Below are 16,453 nucleotides of genomic sequence, written 5' to 3' on the forward strand. Positions count from 1 at the left end.
ACATTCAAAAAATCAAATAAAATTTGTACATTTTACTGGACAGGAAATTCTTAATATTTGAAGGCCATTATCACATACTTCTGACCCATATGCTGTTTTTCCATGAGTTTTGATAAATTGGTAACAAATTTCCCCTACCTGATGCAATCATCCAGATTGACCGTCAGCTTGACAGCCACAGTATCCTCAGGCGGTATCACGCCCTCGCTTGGTTCAACCTTCCACAAGGTGTTTGGACGAACCTGAACAGATAGAAAGCAAACAAACCCAAATACTAACACTGATACCATGCATGTAATTTGGTGTGTGTGGCAACTTCATTAACATTTTACTGTGATGCATTTACATAGAAGACATGATAATAATAATAATCCGCTTTTAAATAGCGCTTAATCCATCGGAACGACGTGTCTAAGCGCTTTACAGTTATATTATTACCCCGGTCATCGGATTCAATCAGTCATTCCCGCACACAATGTGTGCACATCCTCCACTCCCTGGGGAGTATTCAGTCAGTTGCCTGTGAGGCGCACACAGTACAGACAGTTACTATTAAAATCCTACAAGTAAAATACAAAAAAAAATCACTTTAATGACTCACAATGCTTGTTGCAAACTTAAGACTGTACTTACCATACGTGCTGAGAAAGGGGCAGGTATGAGAGACTCATTGGATAAGGTCACGACCCTTGAGATGTCTTTCAGGACCTGAGTTTGACCCCAGTCTATCTCAGCTGGGGTCACATGGACCACTGGCCCCTCCCCTATGCACTTCAACACCACTTGCTGCATGGGAACAAAGAAAAATGGCCATGTTAGATTTTCAATCAATATTTTTTTTTCTTATTTAGGGAACTGTAATTTACAGAGGTGATTTTACCCGATTGCTAAGAAAGCACAAAAGCTTGTGAGCAAGTAATCAGTGGACTGTTGGCTTAAGGTCCTCTCCAAGGGACCTGGTAATGAGGATACATGCCTTACCAGAGGGGCACTAGCACATCAAGTGGGAATAGAACCCAGCACACTGGAATCTGAAACCACAGATCTATAAGTCTTCCACTGGTTGCAAAGTTATGTTCAATAATTTTTTTGTGCAGCTTAGTAACGGTATAACATATTATTTTATCTGAAAGGCACTCCAATTAGACGCCCCTTTTTGAAGAACTCTGCTGCATGCAAAGTCACCAAGCCATCATTGTATTATAGAACAGTTCTAAATACATTGATGGTTGAAAAATAAATAAAGTTTAATCGGATATACCTATACACATTTTCTTGCAGACTCTGACTTTCCATCACTTGAAAGGCAAAATGTAAACTTCCATTATACAACAATCTAAAACAATGTAAAAATATACATATTCATGTATATCAGGGTTGGCTAAAATTTTTAGCTTGCTGGCTGATGCTAACAACATATCGACATACATACTACCATCCCCATGCACACAAACACACACAAAAAGGGGAAAGGATAGAAAATGGACTTCATATCATTGTAAATTTACTTTTCCTATCTTCATCAAATATCCTTGAATATTCAAACAAATCAAGAATGAACTCACAATGCTGGCAAAATCTTTTCCAGAAAATACAAAAGAATAAACAAAGACATAGGACTCACCAGGGGTGGTTCCATGCTACCAAAGATGCTGAACTCTGCATATGTTTCTAGTTCCTCCAGCCCTTGAGGGGTGATGACTAGGGGTACCCTACGGGTAGTGTGAGGGGGTAAGATCCCTGTCGGTTCCGGGCTGCTGAACAGCATGGGTGTCATATCATCCACTTCCTTTTGGGGAGGCAGTAATGAACAATAAATGGTATGTCATATGCAAGGAAATATATATGTCTCTCAAGGCTAGGTCAAATCAAATTTTAGTTTACCTGGCCACCTACTATCAGTGACATGTTTCATAATATTTTGAGCAAGTAAACATAGAGGATAGGAGCCACTACCCAGGTGCATGGCTACAACAGAGAAGGGGGGAGGGTTCAAAATCTAAGTCATGTATCCAAGATGAATATATTGTTCATTATATATTCATTATATCGTCAGCGGTTTTACAAAGTATGCCTTTTACCAAAAGACATAATTATTTTTAAAAGCCTATCTTTTTGAAAAAACACATTTTTTAAATAGTATATGGAATTCTGATTAAGAAATTAAGCAATAAGAAAGTACAGATTATCTTCTTTTCTGTAATTCAGGACAAGTCTCATTAAATATTGTTTTCATGATATAAACATGTGAGGAAGTGGTACCCAAAACATAGTACACGAAAACGTTAATGGAGTACATGTTGTTTTTTGGATGCTTGCATCTCTTGTATGGGTTCTTCCTATTTAGGATAATGTGGTGCACTCACAGCACACTACAGGTGCACCACAAATAAATGGAGACTGTACGGTTGCTTCTTATACAATGACCCTGTATCAATGAACATATGGTCAACAAATCCCTCATTGTTAACAATGACATTCAAACTTACTTGAGGAATGAGGTCATATTTTGCTGGAAGGTCTGTATCGTTGCAGAGCCGAGCGCTGAGTTCATATGGGTGGTTCAAGAAGCAGCGAGTGTAGTCTAGGATAGGAGTCACCACCGATATGGAAGGCACAACACATCTGCAGAAAAAAAAAAACTTGTTCTCAAACTGACTAACCCCTGATATGAACGAACAGTTTGACTAATTGATAATTTGAATATTCCTCACAGAATGGCTGCACTCCTTATCTATAAATAAATACAAAATTAACTACATTTTAGTGACTGACCACTATTGGTTGGTCTCAGTGGAGTTTAGATCAAGCATAAAACTTAATGCTTTCACTATAATTAACATCATAACATATTATACATCATATTATGCATTGCGGTGAATCATATGTAACAATGCTGCTGATGAATGGCGTTTGATGTGTTTTTACCTATCAGAACATCTGAATGACACATTACTGATCACCTTTTGCCATCCATTGCAAGTGGTAATAACGTCTGAACAACAAATTACAGATCGTCTATTGCAATCTATTGTAAATAGGGATAATATGTGAAAGGGACACTACTAAAAGCCTGTTGCCATCCATCACAAGTGATAACATGTGAATTAAATAATTAGTATAAATGTGGCATTCAATTTAAGATTGTGCAATTTCGCAACATTCATGTGCAAAGGGTTAATAGCACTTTATACAACTCAAGTGGTGATAATATCTCAAACTGAAGTGGGAAGCAAGTAGGTAACAAAGAAAAAGTTTGGAATTTTTTTTTTGATACTTACTTAGCTGATATAGGAAGAGACAACAACTCCTGTCCTACTCCATCTACATCAACAACAAGGGCAAGGTCATACTTCTTGAGAGAATTGGAAGTCAGCTCAACCTGGTGAAAATAAATGTTTATGGAATTGATATTAATTATACATCACATGATCTCAACTCAACCCTATCAACCTTTAGAAACAGAGAATCATGTCGCATTTAACTACTAATAGATATACCAATTATCTAAACTAGGGAAGAACTAAGTAAAACTCTATTGATACATGTCATCCATCTCCGGTTTCCTATGTGCTTGAGGACTTTGAAGGGCATCGTGAGAAACCTATGTTCATTTCCTAATCAAAGGTTCGTCCAAAAAGTCAAGCATAAGTCCTTTCAATAAACACAAATTTGTAGCTGACTTGCATTCAGTTTGCAGCTCAACTCTCTAGCAATGCCCCATTACGCTATTAAAAAAAAATATTTACCCTTTGGAATTGAAGTTTCTTGCAACAACAATTTAGCAATTGATCAAGATTCACATACCTATTAAATCAAAAAGTAAAGTAAAATCAAACAAACAAGAAATCAATACTCATTCAAGATGAGTGTACTGACCTCAATCTTTACCTCACTCTGAGGTTCAACCATGCCAGAGGATGGAATGATCTGGAATTCTTTTGCAGGAGTACTGAAATTAGATCTTCCTAGGGTCACCTCACCACTGGTAGCAGACACCACATCACCCTCACCATCCCCAGGGACTCTCAGGCTGAAACTCATGGGCACCAGGGCTGTATTCACCAGGGTGGCTACCTCCGTGCTCTTGAAACCTTCAGAAACAAAAGATTATTTTCAATTATCAATGTTATTAATTGGCATTTCAAACATGAAAATAGAATTGCAATGTACAGTACAAACTATGACCATTGAACCATATAATCAGAAGTCTTTTATCAATTATCCAGCTACAAAGACACTAAGCATTTATCTAGCTGTTATTTCGCATTTCCCTTTGTCTTGTCTTTGACAAAATTAGAGTGTTAGTGAAGCAAAGATGCCAAAGCATGTATCATAAATTTTTTTGCCTTTCTTTTGTAAAATCATTGTTGGGTAAATAATTTTGATATTATAAGTCAGGTAAACACAAGGAAAAGCATAGAAAATGTTTTGCCTTTTCCTTTGCTATCTACATAATTCACATTGTACATGTTAAATCCAAGTCCAAAATATAGACCAATAATTCATAAGACACTTACCATATGAAATGGTACCAAACTTAAGCCGTGGGACATCGAAATGGAAGGTAGGACCTATGACGCAGCCCCTGAAGTTGAGCTTGTGCTGGTAGGGTAACCCTTGCACCTCCCAGTAGAAGTCCTCGCTAAAGTCCCCCAGGTGAGGGGAGGAGAAGGTCACATCAATGGCCTGGAAGGCTCCAGGTTCAAGCACTCCTGAGCTGGGAGAGAAGTTGAAGTAAGGCCCGAAAGTGGAGTCGGAGGGGACTAGCCGGAAAGCAGCATCTATATCTCCACGATTTCCAAGAACCACCTACAACAGCAAACAAAACTCAGGGTGAATATACTAATTCTTCGTGTACATATTGTACCGCAAGCAAAATGCATTTTTACTATTATTCATAAGCCATTTGTAAAAAATAAATTTGAAGAAAACCATGAAGATGAATATTGCACTGTAAAAACAAGGTTATCTAAATGAAAAGTGGTATGGCAGATATTTCATAACTAGTTCATCAGAAACACAGATTCATTCATTCTATTCAACATTGTTTCCACTGTTCCAAGAGTATACTATACATTTATGTTATGATGATAGGTCAGTTTATTTCATAAAATAAAGTGTATTACAACTCAATAGTATGATGCCAACATTTTTGTTTCATGATCAGATGCAGGTCAAACTGAACTTCGATATGTAATACCAAGGAGCGTTTTAAACATCTTTTCATTTAATGTTCCCATGACTTCATGAACAACCGGAGAAGTGCCAAAATGTTAGTTCAAAAGCTCCAAACTTTTCACCAAACTATGAGTGTATTTTTTTTATCAATTTATTGTCAAGGCAAAAAAAAAGAAGTGATCTAACAGTGATCATCATCGCTGTATTGATCATTGCAAGTAGAATCTAGTGGAAATTTTAAAAATAATTTTTCTTAAATATGCATGATTCAGTTGCAACTAATGCCACAGAGAGACACATACAGTTTGCCATATTCCAGTTGCTCATAAGATCATGCATAACATCATGAACATTCCTGTGAAGCTGACCCCAGGAACATCCGCCACATCACTCACCTCATATGAATGCTTGGAGTTGATGAAGATGTGGCCCATGTTCATGGTATCATAGGAGAAGAATACTTGGGGTCCAATTCCATCTCCTTTCAATCTCAGTGGAAGTCGGGTCTCCCGACCGACAATGTCACAGTAGGCGATCTGATTATAGGCCTTGGCGACAGAAGGTTTGAAAACTACACTGATCTCACAGGTGGAATTTGGCCAAATGTCACCCTCTTCTGGCATGATAGTGAAAGCATCATCCGAGAACAGCAATTCATCCCCTTGAACAAGCTACAAAGAAATGGGAAAACAAGTCATTTCTATCAAAAGCTCTTCTCTATTAGTTCTTAAAACAGTCTTATCATCTCAAAATTATTCAAGAGAAAACCTTCTTTACGGTCTAAACATGTTAAGTTTGAGATGAATATAAATGATTCACCCAACAACTAATTTGATTCATGAACAATTCATTTAAACAATTATACTAAACTGTGTTATAACAAGTGAATATTAGACAAAATTGGTACAGCCTAACTATGATTGGGCGAGGACCAAAATGTGTAGTAGACGACTGGTTGTTGACGAACTATGATTAGACCAAATGGAAGGTGGCAAAAGCAGATGTAGACCATCTGTAAGTAACCCGGTTTTCTTACCGTGCGTCTGTTCTGGAATGTTCGTGTAAGGATAGCCATACGATCCCTCAGTGTTGGATCCATTATACATTCTTGAAGGAACGCATCATGCTCCATTTGCTGCTCAGATTCAATGTGACCAAAAAACCTGTGCAGTACAGAAAAAAAGATATAAAAGAGACATGCATTACAACAGTGTCAGAATATTTTACATCAAAATCAGTCTTAGAAGAAAGTAAAGCCCCTACATTCACAGACTATACATCCTCTTTCATGACAAAACCCAGCGACAGCTTCCAACTAAAGACTAGCCAGGAAAATATGAGTGACAATGATGACGATGATGATAATGAACAAAATAGTACTCAAAATATCTTTGAATGCTCACCCTTGTTTCTGCTGCTGCTCCTCCTCTGCCGTCGCACACTGCTTCCACTTGTAGTGCACGATGACATCACTGCGATTTGAGATGGTAACTGTCCTTTGATTGGCCATAGAGATGTAGGTGTTCTCAATACGCAAAGAATTCTTATCAAGTCGCACATTGGCATCGTAGGCGCCACCATAGAGATTCACACAGATGTCTTCACCTGTTATGATACAAGTGTAGATATGCAAATTATTGATCAAGTTAAAGGTTTTTTGTTTCTTTGAGAACTGCATTTCTAAAGAAAAATATATTTGATTTGTTTAATGTCAAACGCTGTCTCGATCCTGTCAATATCAATAACAAGTAACAGCGATTCGCTCAGAAATATTTGTTTTATGTGCTATCAGAAAGTTGCATATTTCTATTATATTTTTAATCAAAGTAAATTTATGATGAAAAAAGGGAACATAAGAATCAAAGTTAGCAGGGTTTTTTTGTTGAAAAACACATATTCAATGCACAGAAGAATGGCAACATCTTTATATACCTGAGTCAAAGTTAATGACAAGGTCATCGTTGTGGTCTCCAACGGTCAAAGGTTGAAAGGTCAATTCTACTTGAAGACTGTCATTGACTGCCAAAGTCCCATTTTCTGGTGAAACTGAGAATGGTCTACAGTGAGAAACATGAAAGAGAAATATTTACATGCAGTGTTCCAACATTTGCAAACAAATAAAATATGGTAATCAATAAGATTGCTTGCATCTTACAATCAAGTAGTAAAATTCACTTATATTGATAAATTGTACTAATTGAGAACTATAACAGTTACAGTATACAGTAATCTCTATAATCATTCCTATGTACACAGATAATATAGCATAAATTTGTATGGATATATTAGTATCTATTCAGTTCACTATGACCCGTATTCTGAAGTCAGGTCTAACTCTGTTCTAAAATTATGGGAAGCCAAAATTGTCAAAATTTTTATTAAGTTGTATGTTTCTTGTGTTAATTGTCCTCTTTCCTGATTCAACGATGGTGAAGACAATCATCTATTTATACTTCCTAGACAATTATGAATGACTTGAGAGCCAAATAAGCTGAAATATGATATCTCTACTGTTTGTGATCTATGTAATAATTGGCTGTCCATACTTAAACCACAACTTTATACCAGAGTTTAAGTTAAACCGACTTCAGAATACGGGCCTATGACTTTACGATGACTAACCCTGAAGCATAGAGTGCAAAGTGTGCATCCTTGTTGCCTATGTTCCTGACCAGTAATGTCTTTGTGCTAGGGTACTTGACAGGACACATAGAGAAGTTGACCTCATCAGGGAAATCCAGCATGGCCCTGGAACCAATGGCCTTCACTGGGACTACAAACTTCTCCCTCTCCGTCATGCAGATCAGTTCATGGATATAATCCTGTTGATAGGTCACAAAACCATACAGTTACTTGCATGAATATGATATCTTTTACAAGATAGACATGGTTTTACCAAACCAACGGCCATACAAAGAGTGACAAGTAATATAGAACATGCATTCTCTATCCATCCCTAATGTCTATCACTTTCTCTGTATTTTTTTTGTGTGTTATAAGTAAACACAAACTATCTTATTCACTTTGGACTGGATGATCCACCATCTGATGCATTTTCCATACATGATCATGTATATCTAACTATGCGGAATAAATTTCCAATGGATTAAATGGATGATTATTTTGGGTGAAAAATTGTGTTGTTGATATTCAAATCGAGTAAGTCTTGGACTTTAGAACAGTCCACTATTAGCTTATAAATGGAATGGTGAGGATTACCAAAGAGACATAAATAATATCTGTCCTTTAATTATGCAAATGGAACAAATGAGATCACTGCTCCCCAACAAAGTGGAGACGATGCACATTTAATAAGAAGCTGGAATTCTAATAATCATTGTCAGTTTGAACTGCTGCATTGTATCTTCCAGGTTTTCATCCTGACGACTGCTAAATTATCCACCTCTAGTCGAAAGTTAATAGACCTTCAAAGACCATATATTCTTAGTCCAACATAACCAACTGTCTGAATCATTTAATTTGGAGTTATTATTTGGGAGAGAGTAAATTTTAAGTCTGACCCGAGGAACTTTTCCTTGTGTGATTTGGTTGTCCCACGACCAACTCAGATGAGCTCATGGCATGTCAAGAGCCAAATGTTAAACATACTCTTTGCTGGATTATAAGTCTTGATGAGAAAACTGTTTTTTCATAATAAATTGACCATCTTCCTGGGTTAATCCAAATTTACATCAGTTTACTTTCATTAGTTGTATACCTTCATTTATTTGCCTTGTATAATATGTACTTGATGTTAAACATTTATTTTAATTTTGGAAACAGATTTGTAAACCAATTCCTATTATCTAATTAAATCAATTTTTAATACTAAAAAAACAATAAATTGTTAATCTGCTCACCCTTTTCTCTGATGGAGTGAACTGTATTCTGAAGATTGTTGCCATACCAGGAGCAACCTTGGTCGTTACATCCGGAGGACTGATGATCTTGAAGTAGGGCGAGTCCGCTTGGTACACTTTGACTAGCCGGGAAACCTATGAAATTTATCACATGACAGTCAGAAATTTTTAGTAGGGTAGGATACAGGGAGGAATATTTTCAAATACTGCAATAAACTAAACAGAGAGTTTGGATGTTAACAAATGCACAAACACAAATTTTTCATTACCCTGTAAATTGATTAATACCTTGGTCACACTTTCTCTACAGCGGCCGTATGGCGAGTCGAAAACAGCCGTTTTATTTATTTTACTTCAAACCACCTATATGTAGTTGGACAAAAAAATGTTAAACGGCGGTTTTCGACTCACCGTACGGCCGTCGTAGAGCAAATGTGACCTAGGTACATGTATTATTAATACAGGTAAAATTGATTACTTGATGGTAAACCTGATGTTTACAATTGATTGCAAATGTGGCTCTAGCAACAACCTCTATCTTCAGATGGTTTTGAGAAAAAGACCCCTTTATTTGAATGTTACACCAATGACAATCCAGATTGGAAAGCTGTACATACAAAATGTAAGGAGAATTACAAAATCATATACTATTATTAATGGATGGGTTCAGAAAAAACACATTTTCCTTTTACCTTGTCATTATTTCTAAGTAGAAGAGGGACTTCGTAAATGATGTGAGGCTCAAATTGTTGGAATGTGATCTCTGAAGGGAATGGCTGGAACAATGGCTCATCTATATCAACCATTGAGAACTGAAGAGAGGAATAGACAAACAATAATAAATCATAAACCACATCGTGTCTAGGTTACTCTGCCTATGACAAATCTATTGGGAACAAAAACTTATTAAAAGACATTATATATAGGAAGCAAATAAATAAATGAATGTAATTTTCTGTGCATTATATTTCTTCAAGATTGTGAATAAACAAATCTGAAAAAAAAGAAAATTATCAAATTTCTGTACACAAAAATACAAAGCATTAGATCTACAGTTAAATTAAAGTACATAAAAAACAATTAAAAAACGTTGTTACGTTACTCAGCATACGTATATAGGCATAGACTTGAGTTTTTAGATTTCAAATGTAAATTGATGTACAGATGGTCCCATGTTTCCACACCTAAAGTAGACTGAAGATTAACATGACTTTAATTAAAATTCCACAAAAGTTTGATTTGATATTGTTTCTTATATTTTGTAAATGGGCCAAAAATCGCATCCAAATAAAATGTAAAATTATTACAATGAACCGCAGGCTGTCAATATTATATTGAAAAAAAACACAGCAGTACCCTATATTAGCAAACCCATTGATTCAATTTGCACACAATAATGTGGACTTTGATGAGAAAAGCTGCAATTTGAGCTGTTTTAATCACTTGGACTGAGTTTAATGAATATCTGTCTCTGTATTTCAGATGAAATTTAAACGCTGAGGTTGTTACATTCCACTTTGATTAGAATTGTGCTGATATATATATGCACAGACAAGGGGTACTGTGGAAATGTCCATCAATTTTGGACTAATTACCGGTATATATTTTTTGCTCGTCAATTTTTTCAATCAGATTCACACCCAGTTAAAAGAGCGATTCTGGATCCACGCCTGCATACATGTACCTACCTTTTGGTGAGTGTTATCACCCATATCCATGAGTTCAATTATCTTAGGAATGTACATTGAATGTGTGTTTGCAAGCTTCTCTTCTGTTGTTTGTGATATCTCTTTCATAAATGAAGAAGGGGTCATCTGAAACAAACAAAAAAGGTAACTCAAGTTGAGATTGCAAAATAACAATATCTGATCAATATGAATTAACATAAAATATCATCAACATGACAACCAAGATGACTGAAAAGCCATGAAAAAAGCAACAAAGTTGGGTTTTTTTCTACAAAAGAATGATTTTCATATTTTTATACAACTGGGAATAGATGTATGTATATAAAAGTATTATTCAAAAAGTGAAGAGTGCTCTTTTCTTTTCTGAAAATTAAAGTTGGTCCAGCAGAAAGCATTAGCATATTACATGTATGTTTCAAGGTTGCAAACTATAAAAATGATTACAGATAACATTATCAAAATTTAGTAACACAAAAAGTTATAAAAGAAAATACATTATTCAAATCAATAGCAAGAAGTTCTTCTGAATGTTTCAGCTTTCCATTCAACGAATTACATGTACATTAATGCTACATGTCCACTCAAGTAATTGCAGCAGCCAATATTTTCAGTAACAAATATTTTAAAATGAATGTCAATTGTTACAATAAGATCTAAATCTAGTGAAATTAGATAAACCTCATCGTAAATAATATGAATCTCAGCTGAAATGTAAGGTCACTGACGATTGCCAACAGATCCCTGGAAAAGACCCATCGCCCAGCCAAAACGCCATGCTTTAATACTTTGCCCATTTCTCAGCAATGACACATTTCCTACTACTGTAGAATTATGAGACACATTTACGCATTTCTATTAAATTGAGTTCTGTTCAAACTCATCTTGAGATCATTATCAGAAGTGGAATTTATGTTTAATATACCTTAATTTCTTCTTTAGGACCTCGTATCAGCTTGGGATTCCTGGGGGCCGTAACTTTGCTGTCGTAGGGCGGCGTTTCCCCACAGTCTGTAGCCCTCTGGGCAGTCTGCTTCTCAAATCCAGTAGGCATCTTACTGGTGTGTGTATGTATGTTCAAGAATTCTGCACAGGATATAAGGTTGTAGGCAAATAAAAACTGGGCATATGAGAACGGAGAACCTGACCTACTCTGTATCAGGCTTAAAAATTAAAGAAGTCATTCAGCAAAAAAAATTAAAAACTAGCACATCAATGATGTGGAGCTCATTCGCTATTTTGCAACGAAATTTAATACAATTTTCAAATTCAGCCCAGTTGACACTGTAGTGAATTATATTGGTGACCTTAATTGAGGAAACAGAATTGAAATTGATGTAGAAATAACAGAGAAGAAGCATGTTTTTGTGATTTATAAAAAAAAATAATATAAATTAGCAAAAATAATTTTCTCGTCAAAATTTCTAAATTCTGTGTTGAATCTCATGTAGCTCTCAGATGGAACAAAAACAAATCAAAATCAGTCAACAAATAAATAAGCATATTTAATGTGTTTCAAAATTTTATATAGAAATTTTGTATCACCACCTAGAGCTATCATATAAAGCAAACAAAATTCAAATTGATCAACATGTGAAGGAAAAAAGCAATTTTTGTTATTTATGAATAAATTTTGCATAAATTAGCATAAATAATTTTCTAGTCAAAATTTCAAAAATCTGTATGGAAGTCTGTTGACACTCATGTAGCTCTGACAGTTGGATGAAAAAAAAATCAAAACTGGTCAAAAAATAAAAAAGAAGAATCATTTTTTGTGATTATAAATTTTGCATAAATTAGCACAAATAATTTTCTAGTCAAAATTTCAAAATTCCGTTTAGACATTTTGTTTTCCCATCAAGAGTTCTAATATATAAAGCAACCGATATCAAATTTGGTCAGCAAATAAAAAAGGGACATTTTCTGTGATTTGTGAAAAATTGTGCATAAAATAAGCATAAAATTTTTTTTAATAAATTCAAAATTTCTGTGTAAAATTTTGGTGAACCTCGTGAAGCTCTATCAGATGGAAGCAAAAAAAAAATCAAAATCGGTCAACAAATGAAGAAGCATATTTTCTGAATTTTGAAACATGTGCATAAATTAGCATATTCAATGAGTTTCAAAATTCTGTTGTAGAAGTTTTGAATCATCCACATAGTACTATGATATAAAGCAAACAGAATTGAAATCAGACTTGAAATGACGAAGAAGCATTTTTAAATTGTGGACGGACGACAGACCATTGACGAAAGAAGACAGACACCACGGCATAAGCTCATCTGGCCCTTCGGGCTGGATGAGCTAATAAAATGGAGCTTCACATATGAAAGTTTGACTTTTAATTCACCACTAAGATTGATTAAATTGTCTGCAAGTAAATTTGAATTGTGATAATTAGATGAGGTATGATGACCTTGTGGCTCCATGAAGATTTTGGAATGCTTATTGTTTCAACCGAAATATTTTCAAAGCTCAGCAAACACCAGTTTTAAGAAAACATCATTTCCAATGGCATTTAAATGAAATGAAATTTTTTATTTATATGTATAGAAATCTGTTAAGTTTTTCTGCAATATTTTTCATTCTAAAATTTTTCACAAAATGAAATTTGTGTAATGTTTGTTAAATTTATTTGTGTATTTTTTATTGCAATTATTCTTTTAAATTTCCATCTCCTTAATTCATAAGACCTAGAAATGTATTGCCCAGTTTTGCTGCTGCGATTGGACAGCCCCGCCCTTTGTTTGACATAGGGTATCGCACATTCACAAGTCAGTGCATGCAAGAGCCACCAAATTGTGCTGAGCTCTGGAAATATAGCAGAGAATCTGAATTTTCAATAGCGAAATATTTTTTTGGAGTTGAATTTGGGACATTCATGAGTGATAGTGCTTGTGAATATGTGTTTGGTGTGTGTTGTGGTGATTGACTGTGCTGGCTGTGCTGAAATAAGTTTGCCACGTCAAATGGAGGCACATGTTGAATTCTGGGTGCATTAGATCTAGATCTAAATTTGACATGTGCCGAGATTTTACATGGCAAACTTTAATATTTCACAAGCCAGTATACTGAGTATAGTCAAACACCAAAACACACACAAAACACATTTTTATATACATAGGCAATATCATATTACTTACATGTACCACCAGAAAGTCCTGATTTTAATTTAAAATCCCCTTTAAAAAGTCAAAATTTTCCCTAAAAAATGTGGAATATGTGCTACCCACTCACAAGTAATGCGAGGTCAGTATTAGTATAATGGCACCATAAACCGCATTTGGCAGTGGATTTCTAACTAGTGGGTCGCGCATGCTGCAATCCCACTTCTGGTGTACATAACACACAACTTCTATGGCTTGATTTGTGCTCGACAGCATGTAATGAACCCTTGAATGCCATATACCCAGAGCACTCACTGAGACTCAGTGGCTTAAAATAGCTCAGATTTAAGAAGCGAGGTCGCAGCAAAATTTGCTAAAAATGTAGAAATCCCTGGCTCTGTTCCGAATACTATAACCTTTTCACAAATTTAGGATCATATCTTGTAAAATTTCAGATCAAAAATAAATTAAACGGCATGCAATTTGAAGTGAAAAATTGGGATACATTTCAAGATTTTATGAATTATTGAGATGGAATTTGATCATGAACTTTGCAATTAAAAATAGACAAATATGTTTAACAAACAGGCTCCCATTGGTGAAATGGGATGATAGTAAAATTTCAGAAATCATTATTAAATAAATCCCAAGAAACAACAGTTATTCCTGTCTACTTGACACGCTGCTCATTCACAAATTCATAAATCAACAAGACAACATCATTTAATTTAAATGTCATCACGGCCAATTTCAGTCAGACAGTAGAAATTAGAATCTAGATCTAGATAAATTACACTCAAAATTCTCCAAAATAATCCAAGTTAGCATTCGTTTAGCTCCAGTCAAATCCAACCATGTCATCTTAGCGATTCTAACGTCGTTAGCCTCCACAATCATCATGATCATTTCACGATCAACCCAGTGATGGCGCGGCAGTGCCACACACTGTCATTCCAGTAGTTTACCTACACAAAACAACACGAATGGGACCACACTTAGATTTTTGTTCTCGTCCCGAACAGTCGCATCAAATTCTAAAAACAAACATTCACAATTATTCAATCGTCATACATACCATGCAGGAAAATTAGCTGTAAAAATATCGAATTGTTAAAATCATAAGTTACGTTTCAATCCATATTTCACAATTTGTAGCAATACTTCTCATCAAAACAAATCTTTATCGCCATTTTCTCGTAAGCTGTTTAAGGTTGTCATGGATTCATCAAGTGTTCAACTATCGTCTTTTCTAATTGGCTGTACGAAGCTTATCAATTATGCAAATTAGGGCAATGGGCGAATGAACGCCTCTGTAATAAACACAGCTCTTTTCATGATGAATATGCATATACCAAAGAGATAAAAGAATTGAATAGGCCCCCGAACAGGCCCATTTTTTTCTCAAAAAAAAAACAGTGTACAAAAAAGTAAAAATAACCATATAATTGTGATTTCTTGCATTTTCACCCCCCCCCCCACTTTGAAAACCATCCCGCAGCCCCTGCTCAAGACCAACATATCTTGGTCGTGCATAAAATAATGATCGAGTATTTTCTGAAATGTGTTTTTAATACTATACTATAAAACCAAAATATAATAGAAGTTAGAACCTGTTGACGCGATGGTTTGGCACAAATTTGTAAAGTTGTTATTTTGCGACATCACGTGCAAGCGGTTCCCCCAATCATGTCAGGTGAATATATTCTATCAAATATCATTTTATCACAACATGATTTTTATTGTACTACTTGTGCAGTCTGCACTAAGAGACGCAATTTCATACATGCTTAAATATTTTCAGTCAGCGTTTTAAATGGGATTGATAGCCTATAACATGACGTTTGGAATAGCTGTTAACACTAGTGCTTGCATATATGAAACTTATAAGCTCTGCAAATTAATATCAGGTAAGTGGACATCCAAACATAAGTGTTTTATTGTAAATAGATAATAAATAGATAGATTAATTAATATATAAATAAATAAGTATAAATAAATACAAATAAATTGATGATTTAATTAATCAACCAATCAAAACGATTTATAAAAAAAATTGTAATAAAATTAAAATTGATGAATAAATGAGTTAAACATTATGACTAAATAAAGAATAAACACTATTCTCTCCATCTCTCTCTCTCTCTCTTACCATTTTGTTTATGATCTTTCCCTCCTTTACCCCCTCCCCCCCTTCTCCCCCCCCCCTCTCTCTCTCTCTCTCTCTCTTCCATATCCCTATTTCTAAAATAGCGTACTGAACCGAGTGAGGGGATGATACCAATACTGAAATAAAATTTCGATAATCATTTAGCACACAACAATTCAAGTAGGCCTACTCTTTTGCTATCTAGGGGGTATCCTTTGTGTAAAAAAAATTCCCCCCTCTTTTTATTATATGATTTTTTTAACTGGATGTGTTCATCCAATTTTGCTTCTCAATTAATCTTTAATGGTGATAATGAATTATCAAACGAAAAAAAATTAAAGTTTGGTTTAATGGCACATTAAAACATCAATGTGCGTGCTAGTTAGGGGTTAGTAGTTAGCGAGTAAGAGGGTGCAAGGGTGCAATATCGTCCCAAACAATTATTCGAATAAGAATTTAGGTCAGTTTTAAAAC

General features: G+C 35.1%; 1 protein-coding gene across 1 annotated transcript in view; it reads right to left on the reverse strand.

The window, feature by feature from the left end:
• Positions 1 to 15,070, reverse strand: part of LOC121407342 (hydrocephalus-inducing protein homolog) — a 95,063-nt gene extending 79,993 nt beyond the window's left edge. Inside the window, 17 exon segments of the mRNA XM_041598380.1 lie at positions 139 to 242; positions 634 to 786; positions 1,625 to 1,789; positions 2,490 to 2,625; positions 3,282 to 3,382; positions 3,880 to 4,094; positions 4,521 to 4,812; positions 5,577 to 5,852; positions 6,218 to 6,344; positions 6,585 to 6,786; positions 7,114 to 7,238; positions 7,804 to 8,003; positions 9,042 to 9,176; positions 9,734 to 9,853; positions 10,730 to 10,855; positions 11,652 to 11,812; positions 14,909 to 15,070. Coding sequence (XP_041454314.1) covers positions 139 to 242; positions 634 to 786; positions 1,625 to 1,789; positions 2,490 to 2,625; positions 3,282 to 3,382; positions 3,880 to 4,094; positions 4,521 to 4,812; positions 5,577 to 5,852; positions 6,218 to 6,344; positions 6,585 to 6,786; positions 7,114 to 7,238; positions 7,804 to 8,003; positions 9,042 to 9,176; positions 9,734 to 9,853; positions 10,730 to 10,855; positions 11,652 to 11,780 — 2,606 coding nt within the window. The 5' untranslated portion in view covers positions 11,781 to 11,812; positions 14,909 to 15,070.
• Between the last annotated feature and the right edge of the window lie 1,383 nt (positions 15,071 to 16,453).

This window comes from Lytechinus variegatus, chromosome 2, assembly GCF_018143015.1.
Source record: "Lytechinus variegatus isolate NC3 chromosome 2, Lvar_3.0, whole genome shotgun sequence".
NCBI classification, from domain to species: domain Eukaryota; kingdom Metazoa; phylum Echinodermata; class Echinoidea; order Temnopleuroida; family Toxopneustidae; genus Lytechinus; species Lytechinus variegatus.